The sequence below is a fragment of the Prinia subflava genome, chromosome 10, assembly GCF_021018805.1.
Source record: "Prinia subflava isolate CZ2003 ecotype Zambia chromosome 10, Cam_Psub_1.2, whole genome shotgun sequence".
Classification (NCBI taxonomy): Eukaryota; Metazoa; Chordata; class Aves; order Passeriformes; family Cisticolidae; genus Prinia; species Prinia subflava.
The window spans coordinates 2426950-2439726 of NC_086256.1; the positions used below are offsets into that span (position 1 = coordinate 2426950).

Here is a 12777-nt window from a genome sequence, read left to right on the forward strand (position 1 = left end):
TGTCACTGTACCCACGTGTGTCCTTTTTGCAGCATCTCCCTCTTCACAGGGCAAGAGCCAGCTCAGAGTTTGGAATTTGTCTTTCCCGGGCTGGGTGAGAGGATGGAGCATCCTCAGAGCGTCCCTGGGAGCAGCTGCTCTGGCTGGGCCCCAGCCCTGGGCTCCAGGCTGCAGAAATGCAATATTTTGTCAACTGCTCCATCTAGTGCCGTTTCAGCAGAAGCAGCACCCAGAGCACAACACCCAGAGCCGTGCTGGGCTGGGCAGGGTTCCCTGCCTGCTCCTGGAGCGGGTCCATGAGGATGTGCCAGGCCCCAGCTCTGCTCCAGTGCTTCCCTGCAGACCCAGAACCAGGAATCTTGACCCTGTTTTCCTCATCCTTCTCAAAATGGGACAATAAACCCTGATGTGGGAACACCTGCCCTGGAGAACGTAACATTCCTTAAGAGCTCTTTAACTGTTGAGGAATCCCTCACGTTGGATTAGGCTTGGAGCAACCTGACAGCTTTAAAATCTGTCCCAACCCAAACCATCCTGGGATTCTGTGATCCTAAAGAAAGAGGGAATTAAGAGGTTGTGCCACCACTGCATATTTTCCATTTTTGTGCAGGAATTGGGACTGAACTCTGCTTCACCCCCACCAGACTTGGGAAGGCAGCAGAGCCCTCAGAGCCCACCTGGAAAAGGCTAAAAGCAAAGTCAGGGTGACCCTTGCTCCTTTTCCATTTGGGATGCTGCAGAACACAGATCTCTCAGATTTGCTGCCCTCCTGGAAGGTGCAGCTATCCCAGGAATGTGCATTTTGGGGAACAAACCCTACCAAGAGGGGTAACAGTGTCCATGGTAGGGTTTAACCAGGACATCAATCCACCTGTGAACCTGTGGAGAAAGATGATAATGGAATTATGCATCACCTCTCAGCACAACTGTGAAAACTGATGTTTTATACATGTGTGACATTAAATTAATTCACTCCAGTGCGTTCAGGCAGAGGGACATTAACTGCTCCATCCTGGCATAATCACATTACCTCCACATGCTCTATGGATGTCACACTTCCAGGGTGGTAATTACCATGGGATTAATTACAGGGAATTTAGGGGCATTACAATGATTCCTCATCAGCAGGATAATGAGGTGGAGTCCCTGATCCCTCCAGGCTGACCTGCTGCCCACCCAACAGCACCACATCATCACCTGGATATGAGCTGGCCAAGAGATGCCAACAGCCCTGAGAGCTGTCAGAAATGTCCTTGATGCTGTCACTGCCAGCAGCAGGTTATTCCAGGTGAGGAAGATGATGGAGGGACTGTGAACAGCACAATGCCCTTCTGAGTCCTCAAACCAAGGCAGGAAAACCCTCAGGGCAAGAGGAAACAGAGGAAAAAATTGCCAGAGGAAGTTTAAACTGGATATCAGGGCAACATCTCAATAGCTTTTAATGCTGACTTCAATTAAAATACAGAATAAAATAAATGCACACCTACTTACGCAACCGAGCTTTATTTAGAACCTCTGAAGTCAGAAAACGTCTCATTGTACTGATCTACGTAAACATACATCAGGAGGTTTAATTGCTTTTTCCCTTGCGCAGAAATAAAGTTTTAAACAAACCAGAACACCTCCACCCAGACAAGCGTGGTGCAAATTGAATTTTCTGCCTTGGTCCTGCACGTGGAGCATGGTCACTGGTTTATCAATTAGTTGCAATATAATTTTCTTTTTTGGCAGTAATATAGTCGAACACACAAAGTGCAAATTACAAGAAGCAGAAAATGTTCTCTCTCCTTCTGAGCAACGAGAAGTGCAAAATGTCTCAGCCCATAAATTCTATTATTTATGTCTATGCCCTGCATGTGCATCACAGGCTAATAAATAGCCGTGTACAACTTCATTGATTAAATGTGGCAACGCCTCGGGGTCGGAATGCAACGGCCATAAAAACACAGGACAGAGGAATCATTCCCTTTGGATGATAAATTCCACACACTGCTGCTGAGGGTGCCTCCTCACACCTCACCTTGAACCCCTGCATGCCTCGGATACTTGTGCAACCAAAGCAGCTTGTTAAGAATTCTCCAGTTTTCTGCATCTGGAGATATTCCAGTCTGGAGTCTGCAATCAAGATTCCACTCACACCTCCCTTGGCAAATCAAACAGGGAATCCACTGAAAATGAGAAGTCTCTTCCAGGCACTATTAAGGGAATACCCACCAATGGTTCCAGCAGGCTAAATGCACTTTGTGATTGCCTAAAGTTACGGAAAATTTTCCAAGAAAATAAGGAAAACCCTTTTCCACGAGAACTTATCACAGCATTCCTGTCTCAATGTAGTTTACCTCGCTTCAGGACTGGTTCCTGTATGTAAAAATGGGGAAAATTCCACTAAATTACACAGCACAACTGCACCTTTGACATCCCCTACACTGCTCAGTTATTGAACTGCAGATTTTCAACATTCTTTCCATTTAATTCCTGGAATTTTTCACACAACATGAGCAGCCAATTCTGACCCCGGTCCCTCTTTCATTTCTCCCAGCTAGACCACCATTATAAATTACACCAAATAGTCCAGTCAGACTGGGCTGCTTCCTCCAAACCCCTCCTGCTCCTGTGGACAGGAACATTAACCCACCAGGCCTTGCACAGGCAGGAATCTGCTTCCCAAATTCATCTGCTAAATCACCAAGGCCACACTCATGCAATCACTGCTTGGGATGGCTGGGACTGAATGAAGCTGGGAACTTCTGCCTGAACATTCCTGCACCCTCCTCCACAGTAGGACTGGCCCAGAGGGGTCCAGCCTTGGGAAGGCTCCTTGTGGGCTTCAGACCCCCCAAAAATTGGCTGGGGGATTGAAGGGAGCTGGAGGGGGTTGAGGAACTCATCCCAAAGTGCTGCACGTGGCTGTGGGAGATCATCCCAGCACTGCCTGCTGTGCCCAGTGTTACCCAAAACTGACTCTGGAGCATCCTCCACGATCCATGCAAGCCTCTTCCTTGCACTGCCTGATCCTGGGGAGAATTGGGAATGTTCATCAGTTTGTTGGCGAGGATGAACTCCATCGAGCCGCAGGGACTGCTCACTGTCACTCCTAGAATTACAGGATCACATTCCCAAAGCAAACTTTTTGTCTTCATTAAAGTTTCAGGATGAACAATTATGCTGCAGCTTGGCATGACAACAACTGCCTTTGTATGCGACATGCCTAGCGTGTATCAGCACATTTCTTCTTAAAAAATATAATTAGAATAGAATGAGCTACGCTGTTGTTGTTCATGCTGCCTAAATATCTGAAAAGGCTCAAACATTTTAAAAGCCTAAAAAAATAAATTTCCCTCTCCCCTCGTTTGTTTTTCATGCTAAAGGCTGCAAATTGACACATCACAGTAATTACCTCTGACTAACTTCCATAGACCTACCCAAAGAGATAAACATGAGAAGTTCACATTTGACTATCAGACTTACTGTGCCGAGCACAAATAATTTCCCAGAGGAGAATTTGATATTTCATCATTTGGAACAGCGGTAATTTAATTACATTGCTAATGTTTTCTGGCATACTTGAAAGAACAATTAGCATAAGTAAATCATGAGTGAGATGACAAGTCGCTTGGCGTTCATTCCTGCTCCTCAGATGGGATCAGGTGATAATCTGAATTCTTTTTTGTGTGCGAGTCCATTCCAGGTCCGGCAGTCGCAACTGGGGTTCAGCCACGCCTTAAATAAACCAGAACCAGTCTTGTCCTTTTAAGTTCCTTTAATTAAATCATCCAGAGAAACCTGCGAAGCCACCAGAAGTCGTGGAGGGCGGGGAGAAAGGCTGGGAAAAAAAAGAAACCGCGGAGGCCGAATGAAGCTGGAGATGCGGGAATGCTGCTCCACGTCTGCCAGGCTCTGCCGGGGGCTGGGGATGGCCTGAAGGGACCCTGTGTCTCAGGACAGCACCGTCAGTGTCACCGTGCCCCTCTGGCGCTTCAGGATGGCCACAGCCTGCTCGTGGGTGACGCCTTCCAGGGCCTCGCCGTTGACGGCCACGATCTGATCCCCGCGCTTCAGCCGTCCGTCATCGGCCGCCGCGCCCTGCAACGGCAAAGGACAGCTCAGCCCGGCTCAGCCCGGCTCAGCCCGGCTCAGCCCGGCACCCCCGGCTCAGCCCGGCACCCCCGGCTCAGCCCGGCACCGCCGGCTCAGCCCGGCACCCCCGGCTCAGCCCGGTACCCCCGGCTCAGCCCGGCTCAGCCCAGCCCGGCACTCCCGGCTCAGCCCGGCACCCCCTGCAGCCCGGCCCGGCACCCTCGGCTCAGCCCGGCACCCCCGGCTCAGCCCGGCACCCCCGGCTCCTGCAGCCCAGCCCGGCACCCGCAGCCTCCTGCAGCCCGGCACTCCCGGCTCAGCTCAGCCCGGCACCCCCTGCAGCCCAGCCCGGCACCCCGGCTCCTGCAGCCCGGCACCCCCGGCTCCTGCAGCCCGGCACCCCCTGCAGCCCAGCCCGGCACCCCCGGCTCAGCCCGGCACCCCCTGCTCAGCCCGGCACCCCCGGCTCAGCCCGGCACCCCCGGCTCAGCCCGGCACCCCCGGCTCAGCCCAGCCCGGTACCCCCGGCTCAGCCCGGCACCCCCTGCTCAGCCCGGCACCCCCGGCTCCTGCAGCCCAGCCCGGCACCCGCAGCCTCCTGCAGCCCGGCACTCCCGGCTCAGCTCAGCCCGGCACCCCCTGCAGCCCAGCCCGGCACCCCGGCTCCTGCAGCCCGGCACCCCCGGCTCCTGCAGCCCGGAACGCTGCCTGGAACGGGGGACAGAGCGCTGGGAATCCCTCACGGCCCAGGGAAGGGCAGCGCCGCGCCGGCTCTGAGCGCCACGGCCGCCGCTCCCCACCCCGGCAGGGTACGGCCCGGGAGGACAGGGCTGGCTGTGCCCTGGGAAATGGCCCGGGTGGAGGCTGGTTCTGGGTTCAGTGATCATGGACAGGCTCGTTAAAGCAGTGTTCAAATGCACTCCATGCCTCACGGCGGAGAAACAGCTGAGAAAGTGGGGAGGGAGAGGGAACCAAGCTGGGCAGTGCCCCCAGCCCCGGGCAGAGGTGAAGAAATGGCCTCGAGGTGTTTAGACTGAACATCAGGAGAATTCTGTTCACCAAAAGGTGCCAAGCTCTGGAGCAGACTGCCCTGGGGAGTGCCCGTCCTTGGAGGGATCCCACATCCTTGTGGAGGTGGCATTTGGGGACACTGGTTGGCAGTGCTGGGGGAATGCCTGGACTGGGTGATCTCAGAGGGTTTTTCCAACCTAAAAAGTTCTGTGGCAGTCCTGAAAGCTTCCAGAGAGCTTTAGAAATGGCTCCTGTGCTCCAGATGTCTCGGTGAAGTTCTTTTGGCTAAATCCCAAGCCCTGCCCGCCCAGGGCTGGCTCTTTCTGCCCCACCAGTGACTGCAGGAACTTTGGGTTCCATTTAGGGTTTCTCAGTCATGCTCACATCTAAAAACTTGTAACCCTAAGCACCAGTTGAAAGGCACGGTATTTTAATAATTTAAAACTGTAAAAATACCAGATATTTGTGGTTTGAGGCCCAGAATAGCAGGAGATATGGCTCCTACTTTACCTTCAGACAAAATTTTCTCAACTACATCATCTACCCTGCCACAAGTGACACCAGGCAGGCTCAGGGCAAGCAGCTGCATGTGACAGACTGCACAATTTTTATTTTATGGGAAGCATCCCGAATTCCCACTGGTTTTCTTCCCATTTCCACAACTCCCCTCACGTGGCCATGCCTGACAAGTCTTGCTGGCTCATCTTTAGCAGGGGATGGGTGGGAAAAGGGGCATTTCTCCCTCCTGTAATTTGCTATTTTATGATTCTTCTCCAGCCTCAGAGGTTGGAGCTCTCTGTACCTGGCAGGGAACCCCAATCCCCCCAGAATCTCTGGGATCAGAGATGAGCTAATTTCTGGTTTTTCATCAGGCTACAGCATCTCTGCAAATTCCTCACTCCTGCACAGTGGGGAAAAAAGATGCCTTCAATACCTCCTGGAAATCTCTTGGGGGATTTACAGATAGAAAACTGCCTTATAAATATTTTAATGTACAAACCCAAGTTTCCCAAGTACACAGAGCAATTTTGCTGAGACAAAGTGTCTTGTTTCAGCCATCAGTAAAATGAAAAATAAACTGAGAAGCCAGCTATGAGTCCTGGGTCCACTAACTCACAGCAACGTACTCAGACAGCACATTTTGCTTTCTGCTACATAATATATTATCCAAGCCCAATCTTAGGTTTATTTTTAAAGATAATACAGAAAAAAAGGGGAGAAAACAAAAAATAAAAGATACCTTGGCAAATATAGTCTTGACATAAATGGGCAGGTCTCCATGGGGACTTCCATACCCCCCTACAATACTAAATCCCAGTCCATCAGAGCCTTTCTCCAAAGTAATAATCTTAGGTTGAGGTGCTCTGAAAACACAATAAATATCACTTAGATAAGCAATGTCTGTCTCTGGGGATTTTATGCAGAAGGAACACTTATTACAGAGACATTTATCTAGCACGAGTTTTTTCACACAGTCACAAACCACGACCCTTGCACTGGAACATTCCTGCAAAGCCCAGAGTTCAAAGGTTGCTCTGTGAGCTCCAGCTCCTCACTTGGAAAACATTATTTTTAATTATTATATTATACCCACATCCCCATGCTCATAACTCCAGAGCTCATCAGCTGGAGCCTGAACTCTTCAGGGGTTTTCTCTGCCTACACTGAGCAGAGGAAGATTTTTTTTTTGTGGAATTTAGACCACTCTGATGAATTTATCCATCTCAGATTTGAATTTAGTAATTTCTACGTGTGTAGAAAGAGCTGTTGTGGACAGAAGGTGGTCAGGCACTGGCACAGCTGCCCAGGGCAGTGGTGATGTCCCCATCCCAGTGTGGATGTGGCACTTGGGGACAGGGGTCAGTGGTGGCCTTGGCAGTTGGACTTGATCTGAGAGGGCTTTTCCAACCTAAACCATTCCATGATTCCATGAAAAACATTTGGCATCTTCCACCTGTCTAAAGGTGCAGCCCAAGCTGAGTAATATCTATGCATTTTTTAGGATATACCTAATTCTGCTTCATATTTTCACCTCCAAATTTCCCTGCTGCAAATTTCCCCTCCCAAATTTCAAATATGAAAAAAAGAACACAAATCCTTTAGCAAAGCAAGCACTTCTCCTTTGAGAGCAGCAATGAAACCAGAATCTCACATTTTAAGACCACAGAATGCAGCACAAATAGCTCAACTTTTACACTCAACCCTCCTGAGGCAGGGCAGCAACATCTTACAATAAATAGAATGAACCACAGAATGAAAATGAAGAGCATAATGAAAATGATGAGCTGAAATGGAGAATAAATGAATTTCAGAATGGGAACTGGGATGCTGCAGTGTGAGAAGCACAGGATGGAGAATGATGCACAGCAGGGCTGGACCTCCAAATTCCATCACCACTCACAAGTGCTTGCAAGCAGGAATTATTTTAATTGGATTTTTTTTTTTGACTCATAAATCTCTAAAGATTGAAAAGACAAAGTCCTGGGACATGTTTTGTAAGGTGTTTTTTAACACCTCTGGCATCAGTCTGCCAATACCAAATTATTTCAAATTGCTATGATCAGAACTGCTTCAGATGAGGAAGCCAATGGAAAACGGCAGAAATATCGTGTCAGCATGACATTAAGGAAGAAAAGGGATATTTTTTCCTTGAAAAAAACCCCAGAAATAATGCCTGGAAACACATTTTGTGCTTATTTACTCAAGCAATTTCTGTCAGCAGGCGAAGACAGACACGAGCTCATCATCAGCTTGGGGAAGGCGGCCGAGCTTTCATTTGAAAGGTGATGGAAAAATTGAGAGAGAAGCAAAGGGAGAGACCTCCTTGCACCCTGCCCCTCTCCCAGAAACCCAGCCCAGCCCTCAGGAGAGCAGGAACTCACTCAGGATCCTCGGCGGGGTGCTCGGGCGGGCTGGGGCTGGCCGTGGACATGCTCTCCAGCTGGCTGGCAATGGCACTGATGTTGGTGTCAGCCACCACCTGCACAACAGGGAGGCAAGGAAACACAGTCTGGAAAATTAGCTGTTGAATTTTTTCACTGAGAAAGCTTTAAAACAAAGTCCTGATCTCCTAAATCTCCAGTAATTCCACGCTTTCAGGTGAGAGCAGCCACCTTCCTGGGGGTTCACTGAAAACTTTGCTCTGAAGCTTTGTCTTGCCCTCACAAGACCCTCACTCAGGCTCTGAGCAAAGGGGAAGAGTCTTTCTGGCTAATCCAGAGAAAAAGGATTGCTTTTCCTTGCTTTTCCAAGGAAAGAGACTCAACACAAGTGGTCCAGGATTGGTCTTGAAAGAAACCACCATAACCTTCAAGAGAACACCAAGGCACTACAGGGCAAAGACCCTGAAATGCCTCAGACTGGTTTGTTCCATGAGTAGGGAACAAATTAATCCTTGGTTTTGACTTTTCTGAATTTTTAGCATGAAAACAAACCTGATTGTCCAACTTCCCAGTTCTGGGTCCTCTGTTATTTTGAAAACATCCTGAATGATGCTCTGAGGACTGGAGCCTCTCTGGAGCCAGGCTGGGAGAGCTGGGGGGGCTCCCCTGGAGAGGAGAAGGCTCCAGGGAGAGCTCAGAGCCCCTGGCAGGGCCTGGAGGGGCTCCAGGAGAGCTGGAGAGGGGCTGGGGACAAGGGATGGAGGGACAGGACACAGGGAATGGCTCCCACTGCCAGAGGGCAGGGATGGGTGGGATATTGGGAAGCAATTCCCTCTGTGAGAACAGGGAGGGCCCTGACATTAACTTCATTTTTATTTCATTGATGCTGATTTTTTGCCTTTTTTTTTTTTTTCCTGGAAAAAATTTAGAAGAAACCACCACGAAGGGGTTTGGATTTGAAGTATTTACAGCTGAAAGAACATCAATTTCCTAACAAGTACACGCTGTGGTTATCCCCTAACTCCATCTCCCTCTGAGGAGATATTTACTGCAGATGGGAGTTCAGCTCAGACACAGTGAAAAACAGCCAGGAAGAAAAATTCCAATATTTCCTCTAGCTATGGCCTTATTTTATCAAAGTGAGCAGGTACTTCTTCCACTCATTGCTGTGAACTTGGCTTTAAGGAAAACTTCCCTTTTCAAAGTAAGGAATTTGTTCTATAAATCTGTTTTAAATGAGTGCTCACAATTCTTGCACAGCAATATTTCCCTCTTCCCAATCATCTGGAGCCAAGGGGGTGACAGAGGAGGTTTCTATGCAGATTTTGCCTCCCAGGACTCGGGTTCCAGGATGCCCCAAAGGAAGAGGGTCCAGCAGATGAGAACAGCCAGCAAAGACCCCACCAAGGTTCCCTGCCCGTGGCACCAGGGTAGGGAATTCCAGCCAGTATTTGTCTTTTTTTTTTGCTGTTGCCGTTCAATAAAACGAGGGCAAACCCAAATCTATATTCAAAAATCTTCAGCTGGCAGCAAGAACGTATCAGAGTTCAACAACCTTGTAAAGAAGCTCCCCCTTATCTCATTACTACACCTGCAGAAAAGAAATTAAATTAAACCAAGGCATCAAAACAGCCGAGAGGGAAGATTGTTCCCCCGAGACCTTAATCTCCCATTTGCAAACCCCTTCCCAGGACATTCCCATAATAAGCCTTTCCACCCCACTGAACACAATTATCTGACCTTTCAGAGCAGTTTGCCACAAAGTGGTCTACCCTGATAATAAACAGAATTACTTAATGGCACATCAGCCGTGATGATCACAGCGATAGTATTGTTCCATCTGGATTGTTTGGATAAAAAATAAAAAGAGCAGGGTGGTGGTGGAGAGGTACCCGTGGTTGTGGGGAAAGGAACCATCACCAGGCTTTGACACCCTCAGGGGTTAAAATACAACATCCCACCTTCCTAGAGCTGAGTTTTAATAGAGGAAAACAGGCTCTATCCTATCCCAATAAACCTCCATCATCTGAACAGTATCAAGCTCATTTTAATGAGGTGGAATGCTCAGAGAGCAAAACTGTGGAAGAGAAGCAGCCAATTGACAAAGCCAAAGACACTCCCAGGAGCAGCTCTCTGACCCTGTGGCATTTCCAGGAGAACCCCTCTGTTTGTGTGAGTGACCCAGGGACAGGGTGCTCCATCAGGAACATTTTTAAATCCATCATGAGGTGCAACATTGAGCTGTATTACAGCTTTCAAAATGAGCAATTTTGGGTTCTGCAGCAAGCTCTCATTTTCTATTCAGGCAACACTGTTGACACGAGAAGTGAAATTACTCAACGTTAGTAACAATATGATAACTATAATTTAACAGAGGATCCTCAGCTGGTGTAAATCTGTGTGTTTCCTCTGACTTCAATGGAACGACACAAAACACCATCTGCTCTGGAACTGGCTCATCACTTACCGGGTCAGCAGTTCATGGGCAGACAAAACAAAGAATAAGCAACTCTCAAACTAAGTTTATTGTCATTTCATTGCCTCTTTTTTTCCCTTCCCCCCTCCCCCTGTTTTTTATAGTCACATTTGTGTCATAATACAAGCAAGAAGCTTGCAGAAATCCCTCAGGACGTGTTCCAATCCAAAATGCTGTGATGATAAAGAGAGTTAAAAGTAGATTTCAGTGGTGCCTTCAGCTTGTTTTCCAATTGTTCAATATTCTGTGAACGAGCAGAATTTTGAATTCTAACTGGCAAGATTTCTTTGTGTAAACATAAAAATAAACTATGGATCAATGCAGAGGCAGGCAGCAGTGAGAAGCAACGTGGCAGAAGATGTCCCTGTCAGCTACCAGAGAAGCACAGCAGTGACAGCACTGTTTTCTCTCCTGAGTGTTTTTATCCTTTACCTGATGAATAATCAGTTCCAGGCAGCACTGTCTTAGTGGTGGTGCCATCACTTTTCCTAAATTCTGCTAGAATTTCTTTCAAGGACAAGGAAACCACCCTGTGGGTCTCTGTCTCATTACATCACAACCACACACACATTTTCTTGTTCCTAGTTAACTTCCAATTTAAAAAAAAAAACCAACCCACAACTTGGAAGCTTGTTGATTTATCACGTGTGGCAACAAGTCATTTTGTTCCCTTTGTCATGCTTTTATAGAACCACGCTCACAGCCCCTATGAATGGCAATAAAGAATTTTTGAATGGAAATGATTTCTTGCTCTCCTCCTGTGTAATTCCCACCAGCAAAGCACCCTGCAATTCTGTGATGCCTCGTGCCAGGGATGCTCAGGGTTTTTTTTTTTTTTCCCTTCCTGAATGCCATTTATCTACCCTGCTGCAGCTGCATGTTCAATTTATCACCATACCTGCAGGATAATGCTCCCATAAGCATTCTTTAGTAGATTAACTGCATCTGCATGAGACAGCCCATCCAAAGGTTGCCCATTAATGCTGACAATCCGATCTCCAACCTGAAAGTACAACAGTAATGGAAAATTACCAGCATTAGGGAAAATTAAAATTAAGAACGCTTAAAATTCCTCGTGAACTTGGCACTGCAGAGTCACGCTTCTCTTTTGCAGGATCTCTTTTGTGAGGATTCTGCACTGCCAGTGATCATTTCCCATCCCTTTTTAACACTAACAATATGATCAGAGAAACAAAGGTGGGTTGTATTTTACTCTTTCTGTGTGCAAGCAGAGAGAGAGGGAGATTTTCACTGCTGTCCTCCCATCCAGAAAGGATTCATTTGTGTCTGAATGTGCAGACAAGTTCATATTCTTCCAGACCATGTAAGCACGTGCTGAATGTTGTACAGGAAGAGTAGCAACTCCTGATATTAATCCAATTAACCTGGATGATTTCTTCTTCCTACATACAAAAATTATCTTGACCCTGCCATTGTTTAATTCCATTAGAGACAAGGTATGAGTGTGGCAGCACGTCCTAATGAATCTCATGGGCCAAAGCATGTGGATCTAATAATAAATTCTTTTCAATCCTCATGATTCCTCGAAGCTTTCTCCCCAAAACTGGAAGTGTTCACCATGGCCATGCCTGGAAACCCACAAGTGCTGTGGGTCTGATCTGGGTTTGATCTTAAGGTCAAACAACTCATTTATGATCCGCTTTCTACCTGGTTTGAGCTCTAAATGATGCCCAGTCCAGAGTTCCCAAAATACCTGTGGTTTCCAGAGAGCCTCTAGGGTCTGGATGAACACAGACATTCCATGACCACTACAAATGCAATTCAGTTCTTCCTTTTAACATCACTTTTCCAATACGAGCAGCAATCGCTGCTATTCCCGAGATGGGAAGAGACAGGCAGATTTGTGTTTTGAGGTGGTTTTTTTTTAGTTTGTTTTGCTTTTATATAAAAAGAGGCAGAGTGGTCAGTGAGAGATGATCAGTGACAGCAGGTGTAGAGGTACTTGAGGCTCCAAGGGACACGTGGAACAGGAGATGCTGAGGGCCCTGTACTCACTCTGAGCCTCTGTGTCCGCGCGGCCACGCCGCTGGCCTGGATCATGGCGATGAAGATGGGGATGTCCCCCAGGGGACTGCCCTTCCCTCCTGCTATGCTGACACCCAGGGCATCATTTGGGCCCTGGAACAAAGCAAAACCAAACATCTGCAGCAGGGGCTGTGCAGAGGGCCGTGCTCGGGGTAGGGCAGTAAGTGACGGCTTTGGTTTGTGGAACAGGGAGAAAATGGGTTTGACACACACATTTCCTCACAGGCACACACCCAACACCCCACTGCAAACACAAATAACACAGTTTGACTTGTGAGAAATGCT

General features: G+C 48.1%; 1 protein-coding gene across 5 annotated transcripts in view; it reads right to left on the bottom strand.

Annotated features, from left to right (window-relative positions):
* Positions 1-1415: 1415 nt before the first annotated feature.
* Positions 1416-12777, bottom strand: part of PATJ (PATJ crumbs cell polarity complex component) — a 141899-nt gene continuing 130537 nt past the window's right edge. For 4 of the 5 annotated variants that reach the window (XM_063406946.1, XM_063406945.1, XM_063406943.1 and 1 more), the window contains 5 exons: positions 12463-12585; positions 11345-11449; positions 7971-8068; positions 6329-6452; positions 1416-4083 (listed from right to left, as the gene is read on the bottom strand). In XM_063406946.1, coding sequence (XP_063263016.1) covers positions 3937-4083; positions 6329-6452; positions 7971-8068; positions 11345-11449; positions 12463-12585 — 597 coding nt within the window. In that variant the 3' untranslated portion in view covers positions 1416-3936. The remainder of the gene's footprint in view (positions 4084-6328; positions 6453-7970; positions 8069-11344; positions 11450-12462; positions 12586-12777) is intronic. The other variant, XM_063406947.1, reaches the window with a different exon arrangement.